Source organism: Lates calcarifer, linkage group LG12, assembly GCF_001640805.2.
Source record: "Lates calcarifer isolate ASB-BC8 linkage group LG12, TLL_Latcal_v3, whole genome shotgun sequence".
Lineage (NCBI taxonomy): Eukaryota > Metazoa > Chordata > Actinopteri > Centropomidae > Lates > Lates calcarifer.
In genome coordinates this window covers 2,958,000-2,970,868 of record NC_066844.1, presented here as the reverse complement: position 1 = coordinate 2,970,868, position 12,869 = coordinate 2,958,000, and the positions used below count along the sequence as shown (strand labels likewise).

The 12,869-nt window shown below is 39.9% G+C and overlaps 1 protein-coding gene across 1 annotated transcript in view; it reads right to left on the bottom strand.

The window, feature by feature from the left end:
• Positions 1 to 12,869, bottom strand: part of ywhaba (tyrosine 3-monooxygenase/tryptophan 5-monooxygenase activation protein, beta polypeptide a) — a 20,476-nt gene extending 7,607 nt beyond the window's left edge. The window contains exons 1-4 of the mRNA XM_018678240.2: positions 12,713 to 12,869; positions 6,658 to 6,818; positions 4,328 to 4,468; positions 181 to 304 (exon numbers count right to left, since the gene is read on the bottom strand). Coding sequence (XP_018533756.1) covers positions 181 to 304; positions 4,328 to 4,468; positions 6,658 to 6,810 — 418 coding nt within the window. The 5' untranslated portion in view covers positions 6,811 to 6,818; positions 12,713 to 12,869. The remainder of the gene's footprint in view (positions 1 to 180; positions 305 to 4,327; positions 4,469 to 6,657; positions 6,819 to 12,712) is intronic.

Below are 12,869 nucleotides of genomic sequence, written 5' to 3'. Positions count from 1 at the left end.
GGGCTGCTGCACTGTAGCTCAACTCGAACGGAGAATCCTAAATGATGATAAACACTGGAACTTCATCTACTTGTTCTTTGTTTAAATGCACAACCTTCCTTCTTTCTCTGGCAAAAATCAGAGTGAAAGAACAATGAGAAAATTCTGTTTTTTTTAAATGGCCAAAGCCCAGGTACTCACCCTTCTTTGAGTCCCCAGAGGCCACCTCTGACAGGTATCTGAAGTAGTCTCCTTTCATTTTGAGGTAGAACACCTTGCTCTCCGCTTGAGATGCATTGGGAATAAGGAATTTGTCGAGCAGATTCTGAAACAGACAGAAGACCAGACGGGTTTCTAAATGTCACCAGCAGAGTGTCACACAAAGAACAAGATAAATGACAACTTGGGTCCAGATGGGTTTACTTTAATCCATCCAGCCTCTTTCACTTGCGTTAGTGTATTTTGGTGGAGCGACATAAATTCCTTCCTACTATCTTTGTGTTTTTGGCTGGACCACAACAGCAGGGTCAGCCCTAGAAACACAAAGTGAGTGACTGTTGGCCCAATGGCTGTTGCTCTGTCAAAAATGATTTTGTTTGGTTTCTATTACGTCATCGGGGATGTAAAATGCTTTTGTTTGCCCGCTCTGCTCCAGTGTCAGGTGACTGCATGCCCCATCACAGGAACGTGTACAACTTCAGTGTAAACTACTGGTGTAACAGCGCGTTAACACTGGTTGAGAACGCTGTCAGCAACCTGGCAGTGGCTCACTCCTCACACCCATACACAGTCCAGTTCCTGGATATTTGAACCTCTTAAATAGAGTCACCTCCTTCTGATTAGACCAGTAAAGATCTAATGAGCTGCATTTTACAAATTTTGACAAACTCAACTTCATCTTTGACAGTTGTCTGACTGTATAGTGTATTAATGTTGGCTTGATTTATGACATTTTCATATTATTACATATATAAAATGAACTTTACTGTTATATAACCTAAGTGCCCTGAGCCACCTGATCAATGCCTTCTTACATTATTGTTCAAAAAGGAAACAAGTCCAGTTTGCTGATGGGGTGCCACTAACTCACAGAGTGTGTTTTCTGCTGATGTTGTTGTCCTCATCTGATCATTTAAAGAAGGCTTTCGCCCAGATCATGTGATCAGGGCTGACTTTACCCCAGAGCATCTCCTCACTGAGACCAGCTTTGTTTCAGTGGTTACATTTAGACCTTTCAACCACCGAGAAGTCTGCTTTAATCTGCTGACTCCAGTAACCTGACCTGGCCTAGAAATGTCATGTAGGCATCTAAACCTAAACCAGGCTGAAATCAGCGGATTAAGATTAACTACCAAGTCATTAGTTGTAAATGAAGTCATACAGTATGGCTGTAGCAAAAACAAAGCAGCAGATTATTGGCAGAGAAAATGCTTTGTTCCACCAGAACAGCTGAAGAGATAAATACTTTTTTTTACAATGCAGCAAAAAGGAAAGACGAGCCTCTGCATTAATCAACTCTTTCTGACAACAAGTCCAAACCTTTTTGTACTCGCAGTTTCACTGAAACAGCCATTTAAGTTTAAAGCCCTTAAATCATGAGATCAGTATTTTTATAGTGTTATTCTAACTGGTAATACACTTGATGTTATCTTTATGCCCCTGAGTGTTTTTAACTTCTGAGTGATTAAGAATTTTAAAAAAAGCCTACATGTGACCTCAGGGCATTTCATCTAATAATATCTCTGGTTGTATTAGACGTGTAGTTCTCAAACATTTTGGCCTAAAGCCCCTTTAATTGAAGCAATATCTGCTTCTGAGGATTTTTTTTAATGTGACCTTGATTTGCTAAGTGTCAAGTCAACTCACTGGATTATTGAAAAAACAAATATTTCTGTAATTTCCAGAAGGTGATACAACAATAAATTATACAATTATAAATAAATATAAATTATATAACAACATAAGTTGTTTAAATATTTTACTGTATCACCCCCTCCTAAAAGACACCCACACTGAACTTTATCTTGTGACCCACTAGGAGGTTCCTCTTCCTGTGCTGAGGGCTTCTCATCTATTTTGTCAAAGTGGTTCCCAAACATTTTTTCTAGACTTTAACCCATCCCTGTTCCTTCAAGCGCCTGCTCAGCATGACAGAGTAGACAGTCAGAAATCTGCAGCTGCTAACACGCCTAACGACAGAGCTGTGTGCTTAGCCTACCCTGCCAACATACCAGGTCAGTTGTTAAGCCTGGTTTATATGTAACCCATTTATTATTCTGACAGCAAATACACCTAATTTTCAAATACCAGTGAGCTGTATAATGAAACATAGTGCTCTTACAAAAAAACAAGGAACAAATATAACACCTACTGGGGAAAGGAATTCTGTTCTTTATATTGGTCAAATCGAATTATAATCTCTTTTAGGTCAAGGTCACTGACATATTTTCTGTCCTGTGGATGCATCAAAGCCTTCCCCTTCCGAGCTTCCTGCTGCTTTAAGGACAGCTCGTCTCCGCCCGTCCTTCCCTCCCTTCATTCCTACCGCACCACATCACTGCAGAGGCTTCCAGTTTGACCTTGAAGATATTATTAGAAGTCTGCACAGGCGCTAAAAAATTTTAGTCTGGTTTGACCTTGAGCAATTTCCGCTCTAACCTAGTCAGGACCTGACAGCGTGGGGGGGTTGTTCGTGAGGCCTAAAATCACATCCGAGGCTGAAAAATGAAAAAAGATAATATATTTCCCCACAACATTGTGTGAGACTTTCAAACAGAGTCATCCAGGCACATTTATAGAGAGTAACTTCAGCCACTGCTTAGCTGATGCTCGTAACTAGAGAGACGGACCATAAACTAACAAGTGTGGATTCTGTGTTTTTCTTTACCTGCTTTTAAACGGTAAGTCACTGTATTTCTCCCAGAAGCTCTGGCTACAGATTTAAAAGCATATTAGCAACATTAAACAGGCACACGGCGGAACTATTCTGTCGCATTTCTGATTCAGAGTTTCTTACTGGGTACACAATCTAACACAGGATCTCATACTTGGATTTTCAAGTACCAAAAAAAATATATACACTTCAGGGAAAATGCTTCAGGTTGCAGTGGCACACATGAAGCTGGGCTGCTAACCTGTGTTAGGTTAGGCAAACAAAAGCTTTGGTCAATATGGTTTTGTTCTTACAGAGGGATGACTAAAGATTAGATGATCTCCAAAAAGTTGAGTATCAGATATGCCAAATGAAACTGGAATATCACAAACCTACGAGTTTGGCAAATCATCTGAAAACAGCTTAACCATCTTCAACTGCTAACATGTCCCTTTTTTTCCTATCATTACTGACAGTGGTGCGACCTGCATACTAACAAAGTGCAACACTGAAGTCCAACTGTTGTACCAACATCTTGTGGATGCATTTACACAGACAGTAGCAATCCATTTACATTTCAATTGGACCACTGTGTTTGCAAGTACACAGTCATCCAGCAACAAAGTGTGTCGACCAACCAAATTCACGCACATTACAGGTAGATTACTTTGCAATGACATCAGTGTAATTCTACTGTTTACACCTGAACTGAAGCAATGGAAAATAAAATGCCTGCCGCTGTGCTACCGTCCCATAGCTGTGAAATCCTCTCATACCATCATAAAACCACATGTTCTGTCATCTGATAAGCATTCAAACTCATGCATGTATGACTCAAACTGGACTTCCTGGATCATTAATCATACTCTCACTCATACCTGCGGTGACACACCCGCAACACTCCTTGTTTTTTTGTAAGTGCAGTGCTTTTTTTTCCAGTCTAAACTCCTGCCCAGGCCTCAGCTTCAAAAAACAAGGTTATAAAATATATTCATGTTTAAACACCCAATTTATTCCTAGACTTTTTTTTATCTATGTTCACCTACTCTTCTGTGCACACATATGCTGTAGGTGATTTCACATGACTTGGTGTGATGTTGTCTTTCCAGTCAAGCGCTCTTCTGCTTCTGCACCAAGTAAATACAAAAAAAATGAAGCCAAGATGCCTGAGTGGGGCAGCAAGGCGAAAAACTGAGAAGAAAATTAAGGCTTTGTTTGACAACTCTTTCAACAGCTGCCAGTGCTGCTGCTAGCAACATTATTACTGTCTCCACAAGTAACACCATGTGACTGTTCTTCTCTGCTCAGCCAGGAGGGATCGGCTCTAGTGTGCTCTCTTCCACCATCTTTCTTTCCTCCTCCGCTGCTCCCCTCTTTATACCTTTTGTCCCACTCCTCCTATCACCCCACACCCACCCAACCTCCCCAATCTTGTCCTTTCCCTCTCTCTCTCGCTCTCTCCATCCTTCTACATACCAGCACGTCGTGGCAGATTTCTTGGAGTTCAGACTCGATCTTCACGCGGTAATCGCGAGCCATCTGCTGTTTCTTCTCGTTCCCCTCCGTCTTCTGCTCGATGCTGGAGATGACGCGCCAGGATGAACGACGGGCCCCCACCTGACAGAAACAAAAACAACGTCAACCTAAAACTGACACTGAAAAGAAAACATCTTATATATATTAATGGACAAACACACCTGAAATAACACATATTTAGTGTGAAAGAGTAACCATAATGTTGATTTGGAACAAAATTATTTTACTACATAGTTTACAATGGACATGAGCATCATGATTTTTGCACAAGTCAACAATATAAAAGACAATACTGTAACTAAATATTTGAGGGAAATGTGGCAGTTTCCTCTTTATTTTAACAACATAAAACATTACAATGCAGAAATGATGTTGAGCAATGAAACAAATGGAAATAACATTTAAATTAGGGCTGCAACTATTTGTCAGTGAACCAATTAGTTGATCATCATAAAGTATTTTGACAGTCGATTAATCGTCCGAGACATTTTTAAAGCAGGAATGCTGAATATGTGCTGATACTGATGCTTTTCATTGTCCTAAGTGACAGATTTCTTTGGGTTTTAAAGGTGGTTGAATAAAACAAGCAACCTGAATATGTCACCAATAGCAGCTAGCTGCACTTATAACGAACATTTTTCATTATTTCCTGGCATTTCATAGACAAAACAATTAATAAATTAAGGGAGAAAATTATTATCTTTATATCCTATAAAGAAAATAATCATTAGCTAAAGACTTAATTTAAATCTTCCACAAAATATTTACATATGAAGGAATTACACAAATTTGAAATGATTTATAATTTACAAAAGATGTCACCGAGTTTGAACTTCAAGATGATCTCTCAACTAAACAGTCTCTGTCCTAGCATTAGAACATGTGACTGCTGCTTCCACATCATGTGAGACAAGTGTGGCTTATGCTCTTTCATATGTCCCATCTGAACATACCAAAGCAGTGACCTACAATGTTCTCCTGGTTTGGTTACAGCTAGTATTGAAACATGCAACAAAAAAGTACTGACTGGTACTCAATGCTGGCAAGCTTAAAAAAAAAAACATCAAGTAAACCTCAGTGATAAATAGAGCAGCAGTGCTGGAAAACCTGAGGCTGCTCTTACATAATTTGTGCTTCAAAGTTAGACTATAAAATCTTCATGGAAAAAAACACAGAAATAATTGCAGCACAACGAGTGACAGTGTCCACATTATATGAGAGGAGCTTTTGCCTTAGAAACAACTGCAAACATTTTAGCTGTCACTGTAAATATACTATAAATACATATAACAGCAGGGGAAGGCAGATTGTTTCATGAGATGTATTTCCAATCTGTACCTCCTGTAATAACACTAATACTGAAATACTGCCCTCAAAAATGGCATTTTTAAAAGACTGATGAGCCAAGATGGGATGAGCTATAAAGTACAGTCCAGCACTGCAGCCTGCACATTATGTCCTGTTCGTTTCCCCAAGCCCCCACAGTGAATGTTCCCAAAGAAAAATCTGGCAGTCATTTGAGAAAGAACGGAGGCTGTAACTTCAGAGGGAGATGTTCCTAGCTGCCATAGGTGTTAACTCATTATCTCCAAATGCGCCATGCACCAATATATAGTGGCGCAATGTTTTGCAATACATAACTGTGTAATACGTGTGTGGAAGTGAAAAATGAATCACAATATAAATTTAATGCAACCATAGTTCATGTGTAAAGTGCATCAGAGTGAATGTTTGCATCACTCTGACTGCTGGAGAGCTTTTTCTGTCTGTTTTGGGCCACAGGGAGTCAACGGTCAATTTCCTCGAAGGACATTTGTTGTGACAACATGCAGTGACTAAGCGGGAGACAGATTTCCAAACTTACCAGGAACTTCAGTTTCTCATTATTTTCTCTACATGCACCACTCAGAATAATGACAAATCTTTGCCGAAGTTGAAACATTCGCCTTAGTTTGTTCCTCTGAGGAATTTCTGCTTCTGTTTGTCGTTGTGTTTCCATTTTCATGGACTCAGCTTGTTCTCTTGCCACCTCTAAATATTGTTTTGTATTATAATATCCAACTGAGCAACAGCATTCATCACATTTCTTTTCATAACCATGGTGATCTATCTGGCATTTATTTGGCTGTTATTCCAATGTTTCACACTTTCATCCTTTATCTTCATGGGGATGTACTTCTGTAGTGTTTTTAATTCTTTAGTTTTACAGAAAGAATATGAATCCTTAAACATTTGCATCCAACATTTGAACCATGAGACAGATGCCATACCACGTTCTTGTAGGCGACAGAGAGCAGGTTGCGCTCCTCGTTGCTGAGCTCCAGGCTCTGCTCCGTCACGGCCTTCATGGCAGCTGCCATGTCGTCGTAGCGCTCGGCCTGCTCTGCCAGCTTGGCTTTCTGCACCAGGTCGTTCTTATCCATCTTTTAGGCTGCAAGGAGAAGAGCAGGGGACAGACAGAAAGACAGAATTAGCGTTTGGACTTTCCATCTACCAGCTGGGACAGGCAAAAAAAAGAAGACAGACTTGGGAAGAGTGTGAGAAATATGGGTGTGTGAGATCTCTGGGCCTGTGAAATAAGTAGATCATGCTGGAGAAGGGAATGAAATCAGAGTGAGATGGATATTGTGTCACTTATTAAAAGATGAAACACGTATAAAGATACTTGATCGTTTCACAATCAAACTACTAGCACTGATTTAACAAAAGGCTAATTAATCAACTGAATGGATCCTAATATCACATACAGAAAAAGTACCAAATCAAATGTACCAGCAAAAACATAACAGCACTTCATAAAATGTCAAAAACCCTTTCCGATTCCAGTGAAATAGGCTGCTCCCAGTTATTTCATCCCCGAGGGCTTTCTGCTCTCCAGATGAATCTGTAGGTCTAAGTAGGCCACAGCCTCATCTCCAGCTCCTTTATATCTACACATCGCACTATAAACCCTCCACAGTGGGCTTCGACCAGCTTTAAGCATCCACATTTGCATATTTAATTCATTTGAGTAACTTGTAAACCCTAACCCTACATTTAAATTGCTACAGAATAAACCAACACAGCAGAAGTAAAAAATATGTGAATAAACTCACAGCTCTACCCTCACATCTGCACACGAACACATCTGATAACTTTCCATTCTGGATGCGTAACATAAGCCTCTTGCATGTTACATTAAACAAATACATTAAATACATGGTTTGAGCTTTAACTGGCTGCTGTGGACAACAACATCTCGTAATATAGAGTAAATTTTGCTGGTAATTTTTACCATTATTTGATAGTTGTATGGTTGTAAATGTTTATACTTCTTCTCTGTTTGTTATCTTAAATATCATTTAATACTAGGCTACACAGTATCCAAGGTAGCTCCAGTGCAGCTATAAAATCCATCACCCAGGGGAACAGGTTCAACCCCAGGTGAGTGTATGACTGTTAAATGAAAATCTGTAAATATTGAAATATATTGACATCTGCACTGACTATCTATGTGCACCAATCCATCTGTACTGGTTGTGTCTTTAAGTAATTTGTGATCCTGACCAGAGTTAGAACATTAGACTATATAATTTGTTTGTTAATGGTTACCAAGTTTGGCTACAGTTCAATCATTAGTATTGTAAGTTTGGTTGAAATCACCTATCTAATGGTCAACCCTCAAGCTTGTGAGCACCCTTCCACCAGAGGGAAACTCAAACATCACCCAGTTGTGTTTGAGTAACCCTAAAATACAAACAATGAAGTGTTATCGTTTCTTAGACTTGTGTAGTTCCACTCATATCTCAATTACTGTATCTATTAAATCTGGCTTTTCAACCAAAGCTTTGGAATTTTTCCAGGGGGATTTTAGTGGCAGAAATTAGACTTGAAATGCTTCAATGAACATGGTCTCCAGTCTGATCCAAGTTATTTAATGTTGAGTTGCCATAGATACTGAGCTCTGAGCTAATACAATGAGTGTTACTGTGATTGAGAGAGAAGCAAAAGTGAAACCAAGCCAGAAAAAACAGCAAGTTGTGACACACCTGAGATGACCCCAGTTAGTAAGAATAAAGAGCATGTGGTCTTACTGCTCCCGTTCCTTATTCTTCTTTCTGAATCATTTTTCAAGTCCTGACACACTGTCTTGATTGGACTGAGGTCTAAAACAAACACTCCAGGACATTAATATTTGTTTCAAGCCAGTCATGTCTGGATTTGGCTTTTTGTTTGAGTCATTCTCTTGCTGGAAAATAAATCTCCTAAGTCAGAGTTTTACTCAAGGAATTCTGTTTTACTGCATTCATGTTCATGTCTCTACTCTAACCAGCAGCGTCACCACAGTATAACATGCCACTGCTGGTCTTTCATGCTGATGTGCAGGGCAGGGCTGCAGCTAACACTTATTTTTATTATTATTTAATTAATCTGAGAAAGATTGTCTTGACCAATCAAGCAAGAGAAAAATGGCTTCTGTTGATCGCCTAATCATTACAGCCCTAGTGCCGTGTTTAGCTTAAGAACCATGGGCAAAGAACCTCCACTTTAGTTATCAGTTCATAGATCTTTCTTATCCGTTTCTAAATTTACCATGTGCCTTCTTACAGACACTAGACGAGGTTTGTTTCCTCAACAGAGCCTTTCTCTGCCCCATCTGCGGTAAAGCTGCAACTGGTAACACCGCCCAATAGCTGAGCACACAGTGTCTTCCACCTTAGCAATGAAAACCTACAACTTCCTCACAGTTCTGTAGCCCACTCTGTGGCCATCCTCACTACTTCTTTTTCTTTATGATTGATCTTACTGCACTTGTGCTATTAGAGGCCTTGGAGAATTTCTTGTGTCCTTCTCCTGATTGAAACTGTCAATAACCTTGTTCCTGTATTATGTGGAATCTTTATCTTCATCACGTAGGCTGTAATTGGATAAAGGGTTTATTTTAATCTATTTATCTATCTAACTGGAACTAGGAAATTGTTTCTTTTAGTTTTTTTTGCAGTTGTACTCTGTATCAAACCTACATCATTAAGTTTTACGCCATCACACGGCACAGAGGCATCCATGGCAACTAATACCTCCCCCCCCCTATTCAGTGGTGGTGCACTTCACATTACTCAGTAATTACTCATCATGACATTCGAAAGTTGTTCAGTTTTGGCTTTGATGTTCTCACCCATGAAATCTACTGTGCAGAATTCTTTAAGGGCAGAAACACTGCTTTGTCAATTTAGCTGTTCATGTTTATAGCTACTGATAACTGTCAATAAATATGATCAGTTTAAAAAATGAATTACATCCAGTGTAATTCAGTATCAGCCATACAATGTATTTTGACCAAACAGAATGACAATAACCTAATAATATATCTATAGTTGTCTTAATGAATATCATCATTTAAAACCACTGAAAAAAAATCTTTACCTTTTGATATATATTCATGTGTGTGCTCTAAAAATCAAGTAATTACCTGCATTACTACATTATTTACATAGGAACTGTTACATAACTTGTTACAAACCACTGTCATTTGTGTATTACCTATAACATCTGCAACTTTATAATGTTGATTTCTCTAAACTTATCTATTTAAAAGAACAAAACCCTGCACTAATGATCTTTGATTTGTTCACAAGGGAATCAAATGTTAGAAAAGGAGTCAATAGAACCTCTTTGACTTGAATGACGTGATGCGCATATTAAATATTTCACAGCTGACTAATGAGTTTACATGTGATGTTTACCTTTTAACTTGTGTGCTTCTGTAAGTATGACATAACAGCACTGGGGACAAATTGAAAAACTTTGCTATTCACAGAGTTTGATCCTGTTGCCACTCTTATGCACTTCCTATGGTCTGCAGAGTAATTAATAGCCTCTCAGCTGGGAGTGCACCAATGGCACATATTCCCAGTGCTGATTCAAGGGCTGAATCCTAAAATCAATTATCTGCTGATATTAAGTGCAGTTCCATTAGTTTACCAAAAAACAAAATGGTGAGCCCATTAGTGTACAGGATCATTATATATTCAGAAACACATCTCCTCCATTATCAGAACAGTCATTAGGAAGAAACCTGAGATCCCCCTAAATTCACCAGTGTTGTGTTGAAGTTGCCTTAAGTGAAATCTGACTGTTTTGCATTGGCCAATGCCCTCAAACATCAGCTACACATGGTTAATTTGAGTTCTTTATCTGAGAGAGAGGGGGATTTTAACAGCACCTTTTATCACATTATCAACCATATAAATCAATAATGACACAGTTTTAATGATTTTTCGACTCTAACATAAACATCTAAAATAAGTAGCACTATTACATTTCTTTGTTTTTACTGCTAAGCACTTTATAATTGTGTTTTGAAAGGCTGTATATAAATATTATTATATAAATTATCAGTGTTATCATTATTACTATTATCATCATCATTACCATTGTATGATACTACTAAATAACATACTAAATATCTTTCCTAGGCTCTACAAAACAAGCAATGTGAAAATGAATTTGGGTTCTGGGAAGTTGTTGTAGTTATTCATCACCATTTTTGGCATTTTAGAGAACACACTATTTATCAATTAACGGGCAGGTAATTGTAAGCTAGAGCACTACTACATTTATATTTCATGTTGTTTATTATATGAGGGATTTTATTCCCCAGCAGCACCTTTCAATCACAAATCGCATTATTTTTCGCGATTTTAAGATAGTGCTGCAGGATAGTTTGCCCGCTGTTGTTAAAATCTGACTGATGTGTTAGTTTTTAATATTTAGACATCACATTCAATCGTTTTTATACAAAGCAACCCACATTCATTGCGTTTGTATTGGAAAAAATCCACATCTTTTATGACACCTTTCAACGTGATCCCCGTTCACAGGGCTTTCAGCAGGACAACGCAGTAGGGAGGCAAATATGTACAATGTAAAAATATCAGGAATATAGTTACGTTTTAAAACGAAGCTGAACAAAAAGTGACTGTTCGGGCTGCATGTGGCATTCACACATTGCTGTCATTTCGTCAGCCATGTAATGCCTTCGAGGCTAACCTGTCTCGTTTTAGCATCCTCGCGTTAGCATTTAGCATTAGGTGAAGCGCCGCTTATCACGGTTACGAGCGCATTAAGGAAGCGTTAGTAAACCGCCGCAGTGACCTACACATCGGTTAAAATTGATCCATCTTGGCCTCTTCGGTCGGCTACAATCATCTGACACGCCACCAACACACTAAACATTAACGCTGCTGTTGTTATCCAACCACCTAGCGCACTATTAAGGTTAACAGGCTTATGCGCATCGAAAAAATGGGGAACACCATCTTCAATGGCAGACGGAGATACACGGAACGGCTTTCAAAAAAAATCACCCCGAAAACGTTTTAACACAAAAGCTTAAAAACACCCCCCTCTCCCTTCCTAACCCAGGCCAAGAATATTTAGGTTGTAGCTTTTAGTCGGCCTGCTAACAGCTACGCCCTCCTTGTCGCATTCCCCTGCGGAATTTTAAGATGGAGAGATAGATTACCGCCAGCTAGCTAGCATGCTAACAGAACGTCACGGCACGGTTAGCTTAGCCGCTAACAGGACCTGACCCAGTTCAATCTGAATGGCGATACGATATGTGCCGACACAGAGCTGTGAGCTAAAAATGGATAGAAGATAAAATGCAGCGTCTGTTCCGCTTAACCATTAGCCCCCAATCGTTAGGTTAAATCAAAAGACAACGTTTCTACAATCGAAGTCGCATTTGAGAGGAAACTCCCGGGAAATAGGGAGGGTGTGTTAGCTTCCATATCGGTGCACTCCGCCATGACGGAGCCTAGCTAAAGACCATCGACATTTACGTTGTTCTGCGAATAATGAGGCCAGAGCTGTCGGTGGTCCCGTTATAGCCTGCGACTCAATGCTGGCCTTCCTTTTCCCATCGTGCAATGTAGTCGCGGCTAAAATTTATCGGCTGCTTTCACGACGGCCGAGGCACGGCTGCTGCTAAGCTGTCAAAATGGCCAAACTTGGGTACTGCTTCTCCCTCCCTACAGTGGCGCCGGGCACCGCGCACAGCGCATGGTACGGACCGGAGCCTTGGCCTTTAAAATTAGCGATTTGTAGCACATTCGACAGCAGAAAGAGCACAGGTAACCTCGTACCAGGTAATTTATAGGCTATTTCTCGGTATTTGGCCACAAGACTCGGCCTAAATCCTTGCACCCAGCCCCAAACCACAATGGGTACCTTCCGCCGCAGATGGCAAGGAATGAGGCCACCGCTGGGTCTGCTCTTTCCCTCGAAAGACTCTCCTTATCCTGTAAATAAGACAATAATCGAGTGATATGTAAGTGAACTCACATTTAAAGCGTACTAGGAATCCCGATTTTATTCTCTGAACGATGGGAGTTTATCAAGCCGTCCTCCGCTCGCTGCTCAGGGTATTCAGGGCAGTACCACTTCCGCCTGCTCTGACACTTCCGCTTCCTCTAAACCCCACCCCTCCCCCCGCCAGTAT